Genomic DNA, 23592 nt, shown 5'->3' with positions numbered 1-23592 from the left:
AAACATGGGGCTTTCTGTCAGCAGATGCCTCCCAGGGGAAACCAACCTTAGGTAGCAGGAAACAGACACCAACTCTGAAGGCAGTGGAGGTAGCCCAAAGGAAAAACAAAGCACTTCTAGGGTAATTTGTGTGCATAACTGTTGATGGTGCCCTTACCTTGGGAGTACATGTATTTAGTGTCCATAATATTAGACACAACACAAAACCCCCAACCCAATCATCAAAGGACCCTAGAGTTACAAAGTATCTTCTAAGTCTTTTGTTCTGACCCCCTACCTAATGGGATGGTGTGTTGCTTGCGTGGGGTGGTTTGAGTATGGCTTTACTCGAACAGTTAATGTCATATTGGTTGCTAAGTAGAAGAGAACCAAACTTCTCCATGCCCTCCACATCCTGGAATGGTTCATCTGCCAATCAAAGACTATTTGTTTCATAACTTTTTCTATCTAGATCAGCCCAATCAAAGAGAGAGACTACCTTGGTTGTCTATCACGTTGCCAGGTGACCAAGTCTTCAGGTAATCTCACCTGAATGCCCTCTCCTGTGAGAGCTGAGCAAGACTGGATCTGCCAGACTCGGTCACGGATGGTATGCAGGTTCAGTCCTTCTGCAATTTCAGAGGCAGGGGCTGCCGTGAGCAAATCCTGCTTATTAGCAAAGATGAGCACTGGCACACAACTTAGCTTTTCTTCCTCCAGTAATTCAGCTAGTTCCTGGATCATTTTAGGAATGGATGGGGAGGGAAGGTTGAAATCTATGATATTTAACCATTCACTTCTAATAAAAAAAATAAAACACCAAAAAACAGTTAAGCTGATCAATTAGCAACTTTCAAGAGTAGTGATTCTCAAACTTGGACCTGTGGAAGAATCCCCTGGCAGATTCCTGGGCCTACCCCAGAGATGCTGACTTTGGAAAGTCTGAGCCAGGGCCCAGGAATTTGCATTTTTAATGAGCTCCCCAGGTGGTTCTGCTATAGGGGCTTCCTAGATCATACTTTGAGAAACACTGTTCAAGAGAGAACACAAGTTGTGGTTAGAGATTTAAAACTTACCCAAAGTTAGCTGCAAATAACTTTTAGTGCATATATATACATATATGATATATTTTTTAAATATAAATTGAAAATGACAATTGCTGTAGAGACTATAATTCTGTTTCATTAATCTTTATCTCCAAAACATGCATACATATGCATTACACCTCATTCAACCCACATCCTAAAATAACTGTATTAGTCCATCTGGTGGCAAGGTCTCTGATTTTTAGGTTATTGATTGGGGTCTAAACAGTACATTGATTCTGTCTACAATAAGGACAGGAAAAGGTGTATACTAACCTAAATTCCCATTAAACCCATGTTTTGCTACTTAAGACACTTGGTCTGTCAAAGAGAACTAGATGGTTCAAGAGACAGATCATCATATGACACCCTTCATCTCCAAGCTCATGTGTTGCACTGGTTTACATGACTGATGATCCAGAAATCATCAAGGTCTACCAGAATGGTTGTCTCCAAGAGTTCTCAAACTAATTTCCAGGAAAAAAGAACATAAACATGAGGACTGCTACCTTTGGAAGGCCACCTGTGGTAGTTTAGGACACATGCCAAGGACTCTGCAATAAAATGTAATCATGCTTCTCCAAAGAGGTCAACTTTATTCCTTGCTTCTTATCAGTGTACTCAGTAAAAAGTCTATGCCCACTGCTTCTCTATTTAAAACTGTGTACACAAATTGCATCGTGTAACCACATTGACTTGTACTCTGCATCTGAAGCCATATTTGGGTACAAAGTATAGCTATCTCTTTGCTTGGAAACAAGAGCAGCTTAGTCTTGCCTTGCATATTTCTTCCCATCCCTTTGAATTTGTTACACGTGGATGAATTAAGATGATATTGAAAAATGTACACGGAAGTGATAATTGTTCCTCTGGGTTCACTTCTATGTGACCTGGGAAGAAACCTGAAGAGTTTTTGGGCATGGTGGTAAGTTCCATTTGCTTATATCTTGTTTATTTATTTAATTTGATTAAAACCAAAAGGCTTTAATAAAAAAAATGTGTTTAAAGGATTCTCAACTAATTTCTTTTTCAGCAACTGGGTTTTTTTTTTTTTTTTTTTTTTTTGCCTGCTTGCCAGAATGATTGCCTGTTTAAACTGCAAAGGTTAAACAAAAAATGCCTCCCTCACTCTCATACATTTACAAAGCAGATTAATGAATACCCAGTTATTTGGGAAATAGCTCAACAGAAGAATTATTTACCTGACCCGTCTCTTCAAATCTTTTTCTGTCTGCACTGTCAATAACATATATCTGTAAAGTAAAAGAAGAAGATCATTTCAATAAGCAGATATGGAAAAAGACAGGGCAACTTCTATGGAAGGAGCTGATGATCCCCAGTCAGCTGATTTCACATTAGCACAACATACAGGAATTGAGCTGGGAACTCTTACCATCTATAGATACAAAATAAACAAATTAATGAATAAAAGATGGAATGCCCAGAAAATACCTCCAGCAAAGCTCCAAAGTAGGAAATCAGGAGAGCCAAACAGGATAAAAAACAGCTACATTTACTGGGCATTCGCTAAACATTCTTACAGATTTACCATAGTAATCTTCGTTAAGATTCTATGATATAGATTTCTTTATTTTCCCATTTTACACATAAATAAACATAAACCCAAAGAAGTCAAGTAACTTTCCTAAATTACATCTGGTACTTGACAAAACTGGGATCCAAGCTCAGCATACCTGGCAGTTGCTCCTAAGCACTCTGCTAATACTATGTCCCACACTGTCTGGAAGGGATGGTGTTTTGAGGCATCTACAGATCCTATAGTCCTCAAACATCATCACTCTGAAAGCATTGTTTGCAGTATTAACTATATTCTGACTTATAGGTACTGAGGCAGGAGACCCAGTGATCTCTGTCCCATCCCTACCTCCACAGACTGCTAAGGGATTAGGATCAAATACTGGAAATAGCAAGGGCATAGCCTTTGCCAGAGTAAGAAGTCTTGAGATTCACCACAAATTACAAATCCCAAGCTTTCTCTCCCATCACTGAGTCAACAATAAGGAAAATAAGGGAGGACCAATAAAAGGAAGAAAAATCACCTACAGTTACAGAACCCAAACATATTATTTTAATTTCCTGTGAAAGTTTTCTTCTAATTCTTCTTCATATAAAGATTTGAAAATAAAATTAGAGACATAATTTTGTAGTCCTTTTTTAATTGAACAATACATTAAATGTTTTCCCGATTGCTAATCTTAAAAATTATCAAATTTTCTTTCTTTAAAGAATTTAGGATTGTTATTAAACTAATGGTATAAAGAAAACACTTTTATAAAGAGCATATACAGTAAGTCCTCACTTAATGTCATTTGATAGGTTCTGCAACTTGAAGCAAAACTACGTATAATGAATCCAATTTTACCATAGGCTAATTGATATAAACAAGAGTTGAGTTCTTACGGCATCTCATCAGCGTTATAATGAAACGTTGAACAAAACGACATTATTTGAGGACCTGCTGTATTCATTTAAAAATAACAGAAAACAATAACTCTTACCTTTACATGCCTTAAATTACATAGACTGATATACTATAATGCACGTAGGCATTTTTTTATGCAAGTAAAATTCTGTGCTACTCTGAAAACTCACTCTCTGTTGAAAGAAAAAAAATTAAAATTCCTTTGCTTAATGCACTCTCATTTAGAGTTGTAGTGCTAAATATTATACCAGGAATCACGTTCAGTCTTTCTTCTGAAGAAAACCCTATGTTTCTCCTGTGTTTCTTTCATGGAGAAACCAGGAAGAAGAAGGATAGGCGTGTTTGGTCTCAGTACTTTTTTTTTTCCTGTGGTCTTATTATTGTTGTTAATATTTTCTTGGCTCAATGTCAATATAAGTACATGCAATATAAGTACGTGGGGCTTTGCAGATACCCACAGATACACAAAATTCTATACCAAATGTCTGGGGAGCCTCTATGCAAAACACGGTGGTAGTATAGTTTTCTAACAGTGAGGCTCACTTTTTTAAAGTAGCAGGCATAATGTAAACAGAGATGTAAAAAGAAGGAATGAAATGGGAGGGTGAACCTCAATATAAAAGACCTACTTAGAATTATTTGGGAGTCTACAGTGGATTAGTATTATCTTCACTCAGGCATTAGTCCAAGAAGATGTGAGGGAGGGAAAAGGGTCAGGTGGTCACTAGGAGACTGTTTTGGGCTCAGAGGGGCTTCCTGAAGGCTGTGGGCAGGTCACTGGGCAGGAAAGAAATTACAAAGCAGGAAAAAATGTGCTGGGAAGCAAAGGCTATGAGTAACAAGGTAAGGGTAGGAAAGAGGAGAATGAGACAAAGCTGAGAACACAGACCAAGTTAAGAAATCGGTGTTTGATAATGATTTAAAAACCAGTCAGTAGAGGATAATGAGGAATGGAAAGATAGCTTTATCATCACAAGAGAGATGATACCAGAGAGTCCAGAGGCTAAAGATCAACGAGAAGAAAAGTGTGCCTTTTACTTATAATTATTTGGTAAACTAATTGCTATTTACTACTTGAACATGAAATTTCACAGGAAATATTTCCAAAAGATTCAAAAGGAGGATTTTCCTAATCTATACACATATTTTTCCAACCGTTTAGCATTTTTCTTTCATAATTTTCATAAAATTTGACAGTTACTACACAATAATTCTGGGAAAAAGTCTATAAAAAAATTGCCCCATTTATTAAGGGCCAAGTGAAAAAGTCATAAGCATAAGCTAGTCTGGAAATCCGCAAATTTGTTTTTCTACAGTGGTATATTTTTCTCTTGGTTGCTCCCACTCCAGAGCTACCCAGTTTCTTCATGCAAGCGTCTGTTTTCTTCTGGTCAATAGCTAAAGATAAGGATAGCCTCGTCTTTTTTTTTTTTAATAACAGCTGTTAATCTAGTCATGTAAAACATTTTTAATCCAAAAATAAACTAATAATCTGTAAAAGATACTCGAAAGTATCAGAGAAACTTAAACATTTATAGTGCTTTTGACTGATCTTAACACATTCTGGATCTTCAAAAATCAAGTTTCATAGACCTATTCTAAAATAAAGTTATCCATGGCACTCGGAATGATGCTTTAAGAAAAGCCAATTCACATCTTCCTCGTCAAACGCTTTGAAATTATTTGGTTGTGGGAGGAAAACCTAGAGAAAGAGATTTTTCTTGATGGAACTTCAGCCCACTCTGGACTATGGAGAGACTGACTACCCAGCGTGAGAATGGAGGGCTCTTTGTTTCTCCTCGTTTCTGGTCTTCCTCCCGCCTGCTGCCACCTTTTGGCCATTTTATTGTTCCTAAGTATTTCTCCATCAGATGGGTAGGCAGAGACAAGAAGACATGACAGTAAAGTGTGGCTTTTTATTCCTAGCTTGACCTCCTAAAAGGAGGTTGAGACGAACAAATAAGGTTTCTGGATAACTTGTGGTTTTCAGTTATTTGTGCTTGAGCAGTATTGATGCTCAAGTGTGAGTGACAGGTGGAAATGATACATGAGACAGTAAGAGATCTATTCTCACTTGATGTTCTACACTTTGGATATGGAAATGATGACAGTTACTTTGTTTAAATAATGTTGCACTAAAACACTAAAAAATAATAAAATGGATTTAGTAATAATATGAATATACCTTGAAAAAAATGATGTAGTTTAATCTATCAAAAGACTGTTATTCCCTGGCCTGAAAGAAATGAAAGACACCCTGCCCCCTCCTTTCTATCATACCTCAGGTTTTATTTCTTAGTCAGTTCCCCTAAATTAATAAAGCTGAAGTCAGATGTTCTCAGTGTCTTCTTCCCTGAGAATAACTTTGGCACTTTTAGGAGTTGCCCTGACTCTTTCAAACCTCTAGAGAATCATTTAATGTTCTAAAGTGGGGGTGAGCAATTTCTTTTTCTTTCTTTCTTTTCTTTCTTTCTTTCTTTCTTTCTTTCTTTCTTTCTTTCTTTCTTTCTTTCTTTCTTTCTCTCTCTCTCTCTCTCTCTCTCTCTCTCTCTCTCTCTCTCTTTCTTTCTTTCTTTCTTTCTTTCTTTTCTCTCGCTCTCGCGCTCTCTCTCTCCCTCTTTTTGTCTTTCCCTCCTTCCCTCCCTCCTAACAACCTTTTTCTGTAAGAGGTCATGTAGTAAACATTTTAGGCTTTGTGGCCCATACAATCTTTTTCCCAACCATTGAAAATACATAAACAAGTGGACACGGACACTAAAATTTGAATTTCATATCATTTTCATGTGATGAAATCTTATTCTTCTTTTGATTTTTTTTTCAACCATTTAAAAATATAAAAACCATTCTTAGCTCACAGGCTATACAATAACAGGAGGCAGGCAGGATGGATGTTTGTCGACACCTGCTCTACAGCAAGAATTTATAATGACACTCTAGAGATAACTGAAAAGAGTTAGCTGGGCAACTAAATGTGTCAAGCCTCCATGCTGCTCTTCTAGGCAGCATGGAGTCTAGTGTAATAGGTCTTTTCAGCCAACAATGGAAAACTATTCAATACAGACCAACAAAACAAGTTGATGTAACCCATCAACCACTGCCACTCTGAGCTGCTACGAAACTGGCAGACAGGGCAGAGAGTCACAAGGCCTTAGAATCTAACCTTGGGGACTCAGCTGCTCCCTAAGATTTGTTTGAGCTCAAAATGCACTGGAAAATAATGAAAGGTTGACTCTGAATCCCAAATATTGTCTGGTACTGGCAGTGTACCGTAGCTGGAGAAAGCTCCCACAGAGTTGCTCTAAACTGATTTTTACTGGATTGTATGATAATTTCTGGGCACTCACAGCTAATGAGAAATGTGGAATCCAGGATTATATTACAACTACCCTGTAGTCTACGCTCAAGGTGTTAGAGCTTATGATTTAAAATGACCCTGACCTGTAGACCAGAACGTTTCTGAGACCTCCTCATGGAGACTTACACTCATTCATGTCCTCATATACTGCTCTTATTTGGGTACTTCTTTCAAAGTACTTTAATCAAGCAGATGAACAGATAGAGCTGCTATTTCTCTCAACCACCTGCCTTTTCCTAACTCTTGACTCAAAAATCAAGAGAATCTGAAGCTTCCCCTACATGGAGTGGGATTTGTCCCAGCGGGCTCTGGTGCCTGCTGAGACCGCCCTTTGGTTGTGCCATTTGTGGGGCTAATTGAGTGGTGCTCTGCTATTGTCTGAAGTCAACTTCTAAGTATGTTGGTTTTGGGGTCTCTTGGGAGGGACTCCAGTGCAGACCCAGATAAGCCACTGCCTGTAACTGGTCGGGTACTACCTGGTACGAGCTACAGAGCGATCCATGGTTGTGCTGGACGTGAAGACATGGGGGAAAGGCCACGCTGTGAACTTAGGACGGCTACCATCAGTACCAGGCTTGGGGTAGCTCTGCAAAAAGCCACAACACACCGAGGCCTGCTGCTGCGGGCTGCTGGTTGCCGGCTCCAGTAAGGTTAGCCACCAATAAAGTCTCCTGCAGTGGGACTTCAGTGAATTAGCAGCGCGGAGCTGTGGAGCTCACCAGACCAATCAGATTCTGATTTGGGGGCCGGCCCAGTAGCTCAGGCGGTTGGAGCACGGTGCTCCTAAGCCAAAGGCCACCAGTTCGATTCCTACATGGGCCAGTGAGCTGCGCCCTCTACAGCTAAAACTGTGAACAACAGCTCTCCTTGGAGCTGGGCTGCCGTGAGGTTGGCGTGAGCAGCTGTGTGCTGCCGTGGGCTACGTATGCTGCCATGAGTGGCCGGTGGCCAGTGAGCCGACGGACTGCCTCAGCTGGCAGGGGGTGAGGGGGGAATCCTCCTGTTATTGTATAGCCTGTGAGCTAAGAACGGTTTTTATATTTTTAAATGGTTGAAAAAAAATCAAAACTGGGGGGGGGGGGTGGCACACACAAGGCTCATAATACCAGCAGGGGCCAGGGAGCTGTGTCGTACACAACTAGACTGAGAAACAATGGCTTGAACCGGAGTGGGGGGGGAGGCGGAAGAAAGGGGGAAAAAGATTCTGATTTGGCTGTTAAACGTAGGGGGTGGGCTCAACACAGGAAAGATGGCGCCTGCCTGCCGGCTGCAGGAGAGAAGAACTCCACACAAAGAAAATGCCGACTGTCCTCCAGGTCTCCCCCAGAGGCCACACACACCTCAATCTGCCCCCCACAACCCCGTATGTTTCCGACAGCCCTCGAGTCCGAGCCCAGGGTGAGTACCTGTGAGCAAGTGAATCTTGCCCTTTAAAAGGACGCCTGGGTTTCCCACTGCCTTCCGTACCACCCAGATGGTCAGAATCCCCACTGTTTTTTACAGCCAGATATTGTGAGGGCTCCTCTTCCCAGCACCAGTACTCCTGGGTGGGGAGCCTGGTGTGAGGCTGGGGTTGCTTGCTCCTCTTTGGGGAATCTTCCTGGCTGCAACAGCCTTCCCAATTTTCATCCACCACACAGAGGTTTGGGGCCAGCCCCTTTCGCATCTCCACCCCTCCTGCCAGTCTCAACACGGCTTCTTTATATCCTTAGTTATAAAACTTCTGTTTAGCCAGACTTCAGATGGTTCTCTATGTTGATTGTTTTATAATTTAGTTGTAATTTTGATGTGTTCACAGAATGAGGCAGGCACAGCGTTTATCTACTCCACCATCTTGGATCATTCTCCCTCCATTATAGTTCTATATAGTATAGTTTGGTCACTTTAAAAAATTCTGTATATCACCTATTCATCCCTTCCCTCCCTCCCGGCACTCTGGTAACTACTATCTTTTACTCATAGAGATTTTTTTTTTACTAACATCTATACTTTTGCCTTTTAAAAAATGCCATATAGTTAGAAACATAAGAGTATATGTCCTTTTCAGATTGATTTTCACTTGGCAATATGCATTTAAAGTTCCTCCAGGTCTTTTTGTGGCTTGACAGCTCATTTCTTTTTATCACTGAATCATATTCCATTATATGGACTGTGGGGACAGAGCCCCAAAAAGCAGTTTCCAGGCTCTCAGCCTCACATAGAAAGGTGCTGGCTCAGGTAGTAAATGGCTGTCGACTGTGATCAAATGGCCATCAGCTGTGGCTAGTTGGCCGTCAGCTGTAACCAGTGAGCCATTGGGCACTAATATAACTGCCGTGGCTAGGCTAGCAAAAAATGGGGGAGCTAGCAAGAAGATGGTGGCTGAGCCTGCAAGCGGCACAGTGAGGGTTGAGAATTGTGTGGCTCCTGGTTCCTGTGTCTCCAACCCAGCCTCCAGTGAGAGTATAGTGGTATGACTCCCCTACCTATGGCTCCGTGGGTGTTCCTTTTTGGCCTCACCATGTCCTGCGTTCTTGTGTGGGGAGTGGGACCAGAGACCCCGCCTGACACCCCGCATGACATGGACATAAACACAATTTACTTATTCATTCACCTATTGAAGGACATCTTGGTTGCTTCCAGGTTTGGGCAATTATGAATAAAGATGCTATAGACATTCGTGTGCAGGATTTTGTATGGACATGTTTTCAACTAATTGGGTAGATAACTTGAAGAGTGATGGCTGGATCACACAGCATGGTAAGACTGTGTTTAGCTTTGTGAAAAACTATAGGACCACCCGGTGGCTCAGGTGGTTGGAGTACCCGGCTGCTGACGCCGAGGTTGCTGGTTCAATTCCCACATGGGCCAGTGAGCTGCGCCCTCTACAGCTAAGATTGTGAACAACAGCTCTCCCTTGGAGCTGAGCTGTGGTGAGCAGCCAGAGGTTGGCGTGGACTGCTGTGTGGTGCCATGGGCTGCTGTGTGGTGCCGTGGGCTACTGTGTGCCGCCACAAGCGGCTGGCGGCCAGTGTGAGCCACTGGCAGCTGCCATGAGCTGCTGTGAGTGGCCGACCAATGATTGGCAACTGACTGTCTCAGCCGGGGGCGGGGTGGGGGTGCAAGGCTTATAATACCAGCATGGGCCAGGGAGCTGTGAACTAGACTGAGAAACAAGGGCTTGAACAGGAGTGGGGTGGGGGAGGCGCCTCGGAAGAAGGGGGGGGAGAGAAAAACTGTAAACTGTCTTCCAAAGTGATTGTACCATTTTGCATTCCCACCAGCAATAGGAGTTCCTGGTGCTCTACATCCTTATGAGCATTTGATATTGTCAGGTTTTCGGATTTTAGCCATTCTAGTAGGCATGTAGTGGCATTTCTTGTTTTAATCTGCAATTCCCTGACCACAATGATGTGGAGCATCTTTTCATATGCTTATCTGTGTATCTTCATTGGTGAGGAATCTGTTCAGATCTTTTGCCCATTTTTAATTGGGTTGTTTGTTTCCTTATCGCTCAATTATAAGAGTTCTTTGTATGTTTTGGATGCAAGTGTTTTACCAGATATGTGTTTTGCAAATATTTTCTCCTAGTCTGTGGCTTGCTTATTCATTCTCTTAACAGTGCCTTTCTCAGAGCAGAAGTTTAAATTCTAATGAAGTCCGATTTATAATTTTTTTCTTTCATGAATCATGCTTTTGGTGTTGTATCTAAAACCTCATTGCCAAACCCAAGGTCACCTAGATTTTTCTCCTATATTATCTTCTAGAAATTTTATAGTTTTAGGTTTTACATTTAGGTCTAAGGTCCATTTTGAGTGATAATTTTTGTGAAAGGAGTAAGGATTGTGTCTACATTCTTTTCTTTCTCGTTTTTGCATATGGACGTCCCATTGTTACAGTACAGTTTGCTGAAAAGACTATCCTTCCTCTTTTCAAGTGTTTTTTTCCTTTGTCAAAGATCAGTTGACAGTATTCATGTAGGTCTATATCTGGGCTCTCTATTCTGTTCCATTGATCAATTTGTCTACTTTTTTTCAGATACATGGTGTCTTGATTACTGACTTTATAAAAAGTCTTAAAATCAGGAGCATCAGTCCTCCTCCTTTGTTCTTCTGAATATCATGTTGGCTATTCTGGATCTTTTGCCTTTCTACATAAACTTTAGAATCAGTTTATCAATATCCATAAAATAACTTGCTGGGATTTTTTTTTTAAATTAAAGTTTATTGGGGAACTTGCTGGGATTTTGATTGGGATTGCTTTGAACCTATAGTTGATCTACATAATCATAGATTAAGCTGGGTAGAATTGACATCTTAACAATATTGAGTTGTCCAACCCATGAATATGGAATATCTCCCCGTTTGTTTAGACATTCATTGATTTTTTAAATTGGTTTTATAGTTTTCCTCATATAGACGGTATATAGTTTTTTAGATTTTTTTTTTTTTAATTGAGGAAGGGGAACAGGACTTTATTGGGGAACAGTGTGTACTTCCAGGCCTTTTTTCCAAGTCAAGTTGTTGTCCTTTCAATCTTAGTTGTGGAGGGTGCCATTCAGCTTCAAGTTGTTGTCCTTTCAGTCTTAGTCGTGGAGGGCGCAGCTCAGCTCCAGGTCCAGTTGCTGTTGTTAGTTGCAGGGGACGTAGCCAACCATCCCTTGGAGGAGTCGAACTGGCAGCCTTGTGGTTGAGATCCCACTGGCCCATGTGGGAATCGAACCGGCAGCCTTCGGAGTTAGGAGCATAGAGCTCTAACCGCCTGGGCCACAGGGCCAGCCCCTTTTTTTAGATTTATGACTAAGTATTTCTCTTTTTTTTTTTTTTGGGGGGGATGCTAATGTAAATTTTGTTTTGCTTTTCATTTCAAATCCCAATTGTTCATTACTGGTATATAGGAAAATAATCGACTGTTGTATATTAACCTTATATCCTACAAACTTGCTGTAATCACTAGTTCCAGGAGTTTGCTTGTTGATTTTTGGAATCTGAAAAATTTTAATGGTCAGTTTTTCTAACATGTAGTTTATATCACAATTTTTTTTATTAAAGTTTATTGGGGTGACAATTGTTAATAAAGTTACATAGATTTTAGTTGTACAATTCTGTATTACATCATCTATAAATCACATTGTGTGTTCACCACCCAGAGTCAGTTCTCCTTCCATCACCATATATTTGATCCTCTTTACCCTTATCTACCACCCTCCTCCCCCCTTACCTTCTGGTAACCACTAAACTATTGTCTGTGTCTATGAGTTTTTGTTTCTCATTTGTTTGTCTTGTTCTTTTGTTGTTTTTGGTTTATATACCACATATCAGTGAAATCATATGGTTCTCTACTTTTTCTGTCTGACTTATTTCGCTTAGCATTATGATCTCAAGATCCTTCCATGTTGTCACAAAGGGTCCTATTTCATCTTTTCTTACCACTGAATATATCATAATTTAGAGACTGATCTTTCAAAATTACATTTCAAATATTTGTGAGTGAAATAATGTGATGGCTTGGATTTGATTAAAATACTTAAAAAAAAAAAAGTACTGGTGGGGATATGAAACAAGGTTGCCAAAACTGAAATTAAGGAAGCTGGATGATGGTTAGGTATCTGGGGTTTTAGTTTACTATTTTATTGAACTTTGCATAAATTTGAAAATTTCTAAAATTAAAAAATTATATTTTAAGAACGAACAAATTACTTGAGATTACAGAAGAAGTTTCTTCCTATCTTAAAGGGAATTTTTTTCTTTTAACCCAACATTTCTGTTCTCCTAGAAGGTATGTAATACATTTTGGAAGAATAAATGGTTGAATAGATGAATAAATGGACGGATGAACGGATGAATGTATCATCTTTTTCGTCTCATTTCATTTAAACCTTTAACCTGGCACTAGGAATATACTGGAAGATACCTTCACCAAGGGCCAGAAATACGACGAACCTGTGTGATGCCCATCACAGTATCTCAAATATGTTTATGGTTTACTGATATAGAATTTTATATTTTTGGTATTATTTTTCATTTAAGAATCACGGTGAGTGAATGAATTCATTACTTGTTATAAGCCCCACACCCCGCCTCATGAAGTAGATGCTCTGCCCACTTTATAGAAGGAATTAACAAGCCTCTGGACTTGACCACAATGAAGCAGAATCATAGGACCTCAGAGTTGGAAGGGAATTTAGAAGTTATAGAACTCTACATTCTACCTAATGTCAGAATCCATCTATTACAATTATCCATTTCATTTATTCAGTACTTTCCTAAGCACTGGGGATACAATAGTTGGGGAAAAAAAAGAAAAAGAAAAAGAAAGAAAAGTTCTTATCTTCATGGAGCTTACATTCCAGTGGGGAGAAAGTAATAAATGAGAGGTATGTCTGCTGATAGGTCTGATAGAGGGGGAAAAAAAAGCAGAGAAAAACCATAGTGCCAGAGAGTGGGGATTGGGGAGGGGTCACAATTTTAAGTACAGTAATAGTCTCAGTGGTAAGGTGACATGTGAGCAAAGACTTTGAAGGAGGTGAGGACGTAAGCCATGAGGACATCTAAGGAAGAAGAATTCTAGCCTTGGAAATAGCTATGACAAAGGCCCCAAGGTAGAAGCAGGCCAGTGTTCCAGGGACAGAAAGGAGGCCGGTGTGGCTGGCACTAAGGCAGGGAGCGGGAAGATGAGTCAGAAGGTAAGAGAAGCCAGAAGGTAGGGGGCCTTGGAGGCCACTGGAAGGACCCTGGCTCTTATTCTGAGATGGGAAGCTTGCATTTTAACAGGATCAATATAGCTAAGGCAGGAGTAAGGAGACCAGTTAGGATGATGCACAATAACCAGTGCACAGCAGCAATGGAGATGGAGAGAAGGGGTCAGATGCTAGGAACGTTTTGAAGGCAAAATTGACAGGACTGGCTGATTGATGAGGGGGATGAGAGGAAAAGGAGCCAAGAATGACTCCAGTGCTTTTGGATGAACAGATTTGTCATTTACTGAGAAGACTGTAGGAGGTGCAGTTTTGGGCAGGAGTGGATGAAGATAGGAATTTGGTTTTGGACATGTTGAGGTTGAAAGGACTTACTAGCCACTGAAGTGGAGATATCAAATAGGTAACTGGATATATATGAGACTGAGCTCCAGGTTGGAGACAACACTTTGGGATTCACTGGCGTATGGGTGGTGATTAAAACCTTGAAACTGGATGGGGTCACCTAAACAGTGACTTAGAGAAGAAAAGCACAGGCCTGAACTCTGGGGCACTCCAACCTTTGGAGGTTAGGAGACAACGAGATCGAGGAGGAGTAGCCAAGGAGATGGCAGGAAAATCAAGACAGAATGGTATTCTTGAAGCCAAAGAAGGCCCGTAGTTCACGGACAGCACGACCCACTTTGTGAAATGTGCTGTTAGGTCAAGTAAGATGAGTACCAACAACTGAACCCTGGGCTTAGCAATGTGGGATTCCCTGTGAGTCTGAATGGAAGGCTATGTGTGACTGGAAGGAAAGGACGTGAAGGCAGAGAGTACAGAAAACTCTCCTAAAGAGTTTTGTTGTAAAGAGAGGCTGGGGAATGGGAGAGTATCTAGAGGGGGATGTGCAGTTGGGACAAGAGTTTTTTGTTTTTAAACAAGAGAAACTACAGGACGTGTGCATGCTGATAGGAATAATCCAGTAAAAAGAGACACACGGGAAGCAGCAGCCGGGTGAAGCTGTTCGAGATGCAAGATGATTCCTACTGGTAATGAAAATATTGACATGGCTGATATTATTGCAGTTTATTGTCTATGGTCATAATTGAAGTAAATGCAAATTTTCAGTTGGAGGTTAATGAAAATAATATGCGATTTTTTCCCCAAGTTTATGAGACCCCTTGGTTTTAGGGTATGCTCATGAGAGTTGAGTAGTTAAGGTAAGATGGATGACGAGATCATTGGAGGGAAGGAGTGGGAACTGAGAGGCTGAGGTGTTGGAGAAATCATGTATGTGGACAGTGAAACCTCTAAGAATTTTGAAACAGTAGTCCTAGAGAATGTGACAGTGAGCTGGGAGCTGACATCTCAGCCTCTGCCTGAACAAATGCCACCGGAGCCAGGGAATCCCCAATGTATGAGGCAGCTTCTTCTAATTCTGGACAGTTACAATGATAGGAAACTTCTTCCTTATTCTGAGTTAAACTCTACCACCTAATACCCCCAACTGCTTCTTGTCCAGTCCTTTAGAATTATTCATAATGAGGCTGATCTCTCTGACTTAAGATAGTTCTTCAAACAACTGAATGCAGTTCCAAGGGTCTTCTGTTTCAGGAAGGACATTGTTAGGTCTTACAAAATATTTGTAAGACCTTATACATCATTGTTTCCAGGACTTTCATTATCTTGGTTGCTCAGTTTGGGATACAATTGATTTGTTGATTTCCTTGGGATGACAGAGTCAGTGGCACGGTCTTCTGACTTCCCTTCTGCTGTTCAAATCACTGTGGTAATTAATAAGTACTTTATTTGCCAAGGTGGGTGTGGGTACAACATTGTAACTGAGCGACAGCAAAACATCTTATACCAGTTATACAAAGATGTTTCTCCCTCACAATCTGGAGCCTTCTGCTAGCTCTCAATTCATAGTGACTAATGTTATGGCAATGGAATTATTGACAAGAAAGAAAATTACAGTGTTAATGTTCCTACCAAGACAGAAAAAAAACCCCATCAATTAATGCATCAGAAGGAGTACTTACAAGAATGTCAGTGTTTTCAAAATAATTCCTCCAGTATGGTCTGATTTTCCTCTGTCCACCAATGTCCCATACATTCAGTTTAAAACCTTGTGACTGTACACTTTTGATGTTAAACCCCTGCAACAGAAAGAGGCAAAAACACCAAGTTTTATTAAGCTTTGAGATCATAATTCTGAGAGTTACATTTAACAGTTATGTTATTTATTAATTCTGAGATATTCTGCCAGATGTGACACTGGTAATATTGAAAACAGTTTGCTATGATAGGGAAGAAAAAAAATGTAATTTATACATGCTTAACTTCATTCAGGTTGTGGAGCCAGTGTTAACAATATCATGGCTAACATGACTCTTTCTATAATGAGTACACACACACACACACACACACACACAACAACAACAACTGTTGAGGACAACTTGGTATCAGAATAGCTCTGATAATACAGACCACACCCCATCCTCAGGATAGTAAGTAACAAAAAACTGAGGCTGAACAGAACAAATGCTAAAGTTAAAAAGAGGCAAAAGCTACAATCTGGAAGACTGGATTCTTTAGCAGTAGCTCAAAATTAAAGAAATTTCCTCATATGGATTAATCAGGAAAAGGAAGGGGCTGAACTCTGAACACCATTGGGAAGGTTGGCTTGTCACTGGCGTAGTATCAGCCCAGTGAGGAAGGTTGGGCCTGCTCAAACAGCATATTCCAACTCTGAAGTGGAGCCCTAAGTTACAGGAATTGATGAAAACAAACAAGAGGGCATTCAAAACTGTTCTTTAACAGGTATCTCTGATGCACTTGAAAAGAAAGTATTCGTTTTTAGGACAGTTACTCAAGGTGTAACCTTGAGGAAGGTGAGCAAGTCAGGGGCAGGCAGAATTGTGAGCTGGGAGTTAGTGTGCAGAGAGACAAATTAGTAAGACCTTTGGGGTTTGGAGAGAAGGCATTTCATGAGCAAGAACAACAACAACAAAAAATCTTCTTGCAAAAATGACACAGCAAAATCAGGATTTGAAAAATCCAACCAATAGCGTGCTACCATAGTAGTGTAGTTTCATCCTGAAGTACTGGAGTTCAGTGGGTCTGGGGATGTCTCCATAAATGTTTGCTTCAGGTGGCAGCTCGCCAACACGATGCCACCAAGCACAGAAGGACACGGCACAAGGCAATGGACAAGGAACAGTGCCATCCAAATCCCCCTAAGGACAAAGAGTCCCTAGAGGATCACTGCGGATGATGCTGACTGTGGCTCCTCTAAAACGCCAAGGACTGAATAAATCAGAAGTTAAGAAGTCTAAAGGGAAGTGGCTTAAGCATATTGTAAAAGGCTGCTTCACTGTGACTCATTGACAGAACCACTTGTATGTACTTAAAAAATTTTATACTTCACTACAATATTAATTGTCAAATCCAGTAACATCAAGTCCTTCTAAAATGAAGCAGGGAATAAACAAAAGTTAATCCCGGAATTCAACCATATGTATCAACTGCCTTAAAATTCTGTAAGTCATCAGACCCAGCCAATCTAAGAAATTAGTCTAAGGAAATAATAATGAATGGGTACAAACATTTAGAGATGTGTATTGCATAAGTATATACATATATAACAACATATAAAGATGTTTAAGATACAGTAAGTGAAAAAGGTCATACAAAAACAGCATATTCTCTAAGCCTTTTTATTTTTTATTTTAAATATACTCATCATATATACGCATAGAAAAAAATTGAATATACTCCTAAATGTTAATAGTGGTTATGTCTGAATGGACATTATAGGTGATTTCTAGTTTCTCAATTTTACTTATTTATACTTTCTAAATCTATAATGAGCATCGATTACTTTTTCTAATATAAAACAAAAACACAATAAAAGTTTATTTTTAAAGATTATGAAAACTTGACGTAACATAATAGGAGTCATCTATAACACACCAAACAAAGCCTGAAAGTTAGAACTGGAACTTTGGGCCCATAACTTTGAGTTCATTTCCATGCTCACAGTGTAGAAGTTCTATTTTACTGGTGATCTTGACAGACACAGCCTATCATTCATCCCCCACTCTCCCCAAAAAACCCCCCCAAAAACCAACTAGCTCTTCTTTTTTCTGGCAGAAATTCTGACACACTAATATGTGTTTCCAGCCCTCCTAGGCTAGGCTACTGTAATTTGCTCCTCACTAGGCTATACATTCAATTTGTTAAGAAGCTGTAGAATTGCTCATTTCATTGCAGCTGAAAAGACTTTTTTGCAGAGTTTTCAATCAGTAAGACTCCTAGGTCGTGATGTATATATGTATGTACTAGCACAGCCATTCAAACCTGACACCAAGCTCTTGCCATGGTATGGTGACAGAAAATGCCAAATAACCCTGGTTTTGCTGAAACTACTAATGCTCAGACACGTTAAAGTGACTAAGACCAACAGGGCTGTCCCTAATTAGGAAACCCAAAGGCTTGGTCAGAGGTCAAACTTTCTCAGGATTTCCTACAGGAAAGGAGGTCTAAAGAAGCTGACTAGAATTCTTCCCACCTGGACTTGTCTTTCAACTTCTACATGGTGAGCACCACCATTGCCTTATCTTTTATGTTTTGCTTGCTTAGCCTTAGAAAAGAGGAGGGTTGATGAGGTTGGATTAAACAAAAAAAATATAGGTAGGGCCGCCCCGGTGGCTCAAGCGGTTAGAGCTCCATGCTCCTAACTCCGAAGGCTGCCGGTTCGATTCCCACATGGGCCAGTGGGCTCTCAAGCACAAGGTTGCCGGTTCAACACCTCGAGTCCCACAAGGGATGGTGGGCAGCGCCCCCTGCAACTAAGATTGAACAGGCATCTTGAGCTGAGCTGCCGCTGAGCTCCCGGATGGCTCAGTTGGTTGGAGTGCATCCTTTAAACCACAAGGTTGCCAGTTCGACTCCCACAAGAGATGGTGGGCTGTGCCCCCTGCAACTAGAAAACGGCAACTGGACCTTGGAGCTGAGCCCTCCAAAACTAAGACTGAAAGGACAACAAGTTGAAGCTGAACGACACCCTCCACAACTAAGATTGAAAGGACAACTTAACTTGGAAAAAAAGTCCTGGAAGTACACACTGTTCCCCAATAAAGTCCTGTTCCCTTTCCCCAATAAAAAAAAAAATTTAAAAAAAAATTTTAAAAATCTAAAAAAAAAATATAGATAATTTTTACATTTATTTTTATTTAAAAAATTGATATATATTTGTATTTATTAAGTCTGAAAAACACACACTAAAATATTAACAGTGGCTTTTCTCATAGTACTCTTTGGTTTTCTCCTTTATACCTTCTCTGTATTTTCTACACATATTAATTTTTTTTTTTTTTAAGGAGGGCATAGCTCACAGTGGCCCATGTGGGAATTGAACTGGCAACCTTAGTGTTATTAGCACCACGCTCTAACCAACTGAGCTAACTGGCCACCCCCTACATGTATTTATTTCATAACTAGAGAAGATAAAGCTATTTTAAAAAAGTAATCACTTAGATTGGAGGGAATTGTGTCTTGACATATATATATCTGAATTATTTAAAAAAATATAAAATATACATAAAATTAAATTTACCATTTTAACCATTTTTAAATGTACATTTCGGTGGCATTAAGTACATTTGCACTGTTGTGCAACCATCACCTCCATTTACCTCTAGAACTTTTTCATCTTGTAACACTGACTCTTTGTGCCCTTTAAACAATAAATCCCCATTCCCCCCTCTCCCCAGCCCTTGGTAACCATTATTCTACTTTCTATGAATTTGACTAAATATCTCATGAATGGAATCTCTTCATATATTTTTGAAATCTTAGGTTATTTTTAAACTGTATAGACTTTTCTCAGTAACACACCTTGGAAGTGGATAAAACTGTATTTCCCATTTTGTCTTTTGCTATTATCATCTTCCATGTGTCCCACAAGCATTAGGGACCAAGACAGTCCTCACCTGTGTAGGTGTGATGTGGCTGATGTCTTCAGATGCAAGTTGCTTCAGAAGAGTAGTCTTACCAGCATTATCCAAGCCCAGGAGAAGGAGTCTCACCTCCTGGTCTGGTGCACTTTTCAATTTGCGCAAAATTGAGAGTAAGCCCTTGAACAACCATGAAGAAGAGAGATTACTTTGGGGTACTGACTTTGATATTACTGAACATCAGAACATCTTCTTCTCTTTGAAAAAAGTTCTTGGTTGTGGAGAGCTTAGTTATTATTATTTCCACTTTAATATCATTTATTCCATTTACTTCCCCCTTCTGAGTTTTGGTAGAAGTAGGTTAGTAAATTCAGCAACTTAATAAATAGCATGGCTTATTCCTCCTATCAATCCAGCTTAGCAGTCACCCCAAATCTCCTGGAAGTATAAACTACTACCCAACTTGGGTTCCTAAAGCCCTTTATACAAACTCCGCGTATAGCACTCATCATATCACACTATAGGTAACTGACTTTTGTATTTTTTTCCTTTACTAGAGTGAAGTTTCTTGTGGGTAAGAATTACATTTTCTGATTCTCACATGCCTGGCACTTACTAGATTGATATTACCGTGTTTCCCCGAAAATAAGACCTAGCTGGACCATCAGCTCTAATGTGTCTTTTGGAGCAAAAAGTAACATAAGACCTGGTATTATATATTATATTATATAAGACCGGGTATTATATTATCTAAGACTCGATATTATATTATATTATACCCGGTCTTATATATTAAAATAAGATCGGGTCTTATATTAATTTTTGCTCCAAAAGACGCATTAGAGCTAATGGTCCGGCTAGGTCTTATTTTCAGGGAAACACGGTTTATAATTGTTGTTGAATTAAATAGAATTATCCACCTAAGTTAATGCAAGATTTAAAGGTATTATACAAATAAATACAAAAGTATAAAATTGTATCTGGGCTCTCTGTTTAAGACTTTATTTCAGTTCATGTTTAAGACTTCATCATTCAAAATACCATCATCTAACTCTCACAAAGACCCTAACAGAACAGTGTACAGTATGGATTATCTGTTTTTCAGATGAAGAATCTGATACAACAAGAGAAGTTAGGGAATTGTAAAAGTTACTCATGAAGCAAAAAACATCAAAAGTTAATCACGGTATTTTTGACTAGTAACCTAATAGTTCTGTTTCTTGGTTTTACAATTGCTGTTTTTTATGGATGGAAGTAAACCATGTTGCTTTTTACCTAGGAAGTGGAAAAGTCTTGTAAGACTTGTTCAGTCCTGCAGCTGACACTCTTGTTCCAATGAGGCATGATTACAAGACTCAGAGTCCCAGAGTTTAAAGGACATATAATCAAATCTCCTAGCCCAAGCAGAAATTCCTTCAAACTGAGTCTTAGAGCTATATAAAATCGTATTTTTTTTATCTGCATCGCACCAGGTAATAATTCACACCAGTCTGTTCACTAAAATCAAATAATAATTCTGTGAAACAATTCTCAACAACTGAGTCTTTGGACAATGATATGCAAATATGCTTAATTATTAAGAACTCCTTTCTCCTTAGAGACTCTTTGATTACCACTCCTAGTACTGGATTTGTACTGACTTGTTAAGGACATTAACTTCTATATGCCTCACATTTTTCCAGCAATAAAAGGGAACATTTGGTTTAAGACAGAAAGACAAATTCTATACCAAAAGATTTGGGGAAGACAGGCTGAATAGATCTGAAACAAACAAAAAGGATGAAGACAGGCAGGTCTTTTTAAAGGCACATTTCTTTCGTTTTCATCTTATCTGGCCTTGAATACTTCGACACCGTTCCTTTTTAAAACTATATTTATGAGAAGTCTCCCTGGCTTCTGTTAGCTACATTGCAATCACTCATTTATAATACCACCTTTCAGAACAGTTAAAATTAGAATTCTGCGATCCTCAGGGGACAGGTGATAAAAAAAGGCTAAGAACACGGAAAACACATTGTCCTACTCCTGAGTTCCTGATTAGATGTCCTCATTACCTTTCTAATAAAACTCTCAAACAACTAGAATTTATCATATTAGTATATTAAATGACAGTAAAGGTACAGTTTTTCTCATGCATTATCTATTAGCATAGAAATTGTGAAGGAAGGTCTGTTTTCTATAACATATTTTCAAGGTTCAAATGAATGTTTTAGGTTTTTCCTCATATGTCTCTTCTTTTGAAAAATCAGTAAATAAAAATACTGCATTCTGCAAACTGAGACTTTTTTACATACTCACTATATTTGAAATTAAAAAATTAAAAATGTAATTTTTATTCATTTTAAAAGGAGAGAAGCAAAGCACAGATAAGAAAGAAACCATTTTAACTATAGCTAAACTTTATTAACCGAATGGTATAAAAATCAATACTTCGACATTTCTAATGAGTAATTTTCCTTGTTGGGAAACAATGACATCACCTGCTTCACCTGTAAGTGAAATTACAGAGAAATGGAAAGTTCAGCTAATATTTTCTTCCAAAAAAATGATGAATGGCGTCTCAAGCATGGTCTAGGCAAGACAAATGCAAATACAATACAGCATCATATTAACCCAACTACTGAAGACAGAGGATCACAGGATTATCAGGGTTTGCTAAATAGGGAAGAGGATATTTATAGACATTAGGGTTCAGCCTAAAAGGTACAAAGTAAGCTGATTTAAGAGGCTGGAGAAAGACAGCAAAATAAGTCTATTCTATGCTTCTATTCATATATATATATATATATATATACACACACACATATATATACATATACATATATATATGCACATATATATATATATATATATATCCATCCATCCTACATTTTAAATGTCAAATGAAAGGAGGGAGAAATTAGAAGTTAATTTTATTATGGAGCTAAGTTTTGCAGCATAAATACAAGGGAATGGATTTTTAAAGTATATTTTTGGTCACAATATCCATCCATCCATTCATCATTAAATAACATAATGTGCCCCAAATATAACAGTGAGCAAAACAGACATGACCTCTATGTATGATCTGTACTCCTTATGGCATTAAAAGTCAATTTAAGAAACAAGAACTTCAGTTAACTGTAGATTGTGTGTCATCAGCATGTGTGTATACAAGTTATCTGTACCCTGGTGGACAGAAGTGATCTGGCTCAGCTACAAAACATTTAAACAAACTTTTCTACATGCAAATCGTGAATAGATGTGCTATTTACTATAGACATTTTATCTGCTTCAAAATCAGCTTAAATTCAACTACTGGCAGAAGTATGGCGCACTGACTTAAAATGATACAAACTAGGTCATTCAAAGAAACTGGTGTGGTACAGGGGAAAAGAGGGATGTGTTGGCATATGGGAAAACTACATGTGGCTGTGAGAAGCAGCTAAAATTTAAACATCAAAATTAGTAAACCAACTGTCAAGTATATGCACTCTCTATAACTAGTTTAAATGGAACCGACTTCAATTTACTTATACCTCTTTAAACTAACAAAAAATTGGTGCTGCCCAGTGAGATGTTATTTTCAGGAACTCCTCTAGTTTTGATAAAGGGAACATCACCCAAACTTTGTCTTCTTTCTCCTCATCTCTATACTAAATAAATACAATGTTTCCTGAGGAACAAAATATGGGCATCTCTTCAGAAAGCATGGGTTCCACTTCACTAGAGTCCTAATGAAAAAAACATTGCAGGCTTTAAAGTTTCATAGACTTGCAGTGGACTTCTCTATATGCATAACACCAGGCACAGTTAGATATAGAAAAATGGAAACAATACTTATATCTTAAGAAAAACGCTATGAAAATTAAATGTGTAAAGCAGGACACATAGTAGGCACTCAAGACAGTAGTTGTGTGTTTTTTGTTTTTTTACTTTTCACTGAACATTTTCTGATCAGAAAGCATCACCTTGAGAACAATATTCAAATGTTGAACATGCTTGATAACTACCGCTAGGTTTATATGTAGAAAGTACTCCATAAGTAATTCGTGAATGAAGGCGTGATATATTAAATAACAATGATTAGTTATGTACTGAAATTATTGTCATCTTAGTATTTCACCAACGAC

General features: G+C 39.0%; 1 protein-coding gene across 2 annotated transcripts in view; it reads right to left on the bottom strand.

Moving 5' to 3' along the window:
* ARL3 (ADP ribosylation factor like GTPase 3) overlaps positions 1 to 23592 on the bottom strand; it is a 37603-nt gene that overhangs the window by 11773 nt on the left and 2238 nt on the right. For both annotated transcript variants that reach the window (XM_033130634.1, XM_033130635.1), the window contains exons 2-5: positions 19517 to 19660; positions 15563 to 15679; positions 2267 to 2317; positions 529 to 714 (exon numbers count right to left, since the gene is read on the bottom strand). In XM_033130634.1, coding sequence (XP_032986525.1) covers positions 529 to 714; positions 2267 to 2317; positions 15563 to 15679; positions 19517 to 19660 — 498 coding nt within the window. The remainder of the gene's footprint in view (positions 1 to 528; positions 715 to 2266; positions 2318 to 15562; positions 15680 to 19516; positions 19661 to 23592) is intronic.

The sequence above is a fragment of the Rhinolophus ferrumequinum genome, chromosome 16 (assembly GCF_004115265.2).
Source record: "Rhinolophus ferrumequinum isolate MPI-CBG mRhiFer1 chromosome 16, mRhiFer1_v1.p, whole genome shotgun sequence".
NCBI classification, from domain to species: domain Eukaryota; kingdom Metazoa; phylum Chordata; class Mammalia; order Chiroptera; family Rhinolophidae; genus Rhinolophus; species Rhinolophus ferrumequinum.
This window is presented reverse-complemented; position numbering and strand designations above follow the sequence as displayed.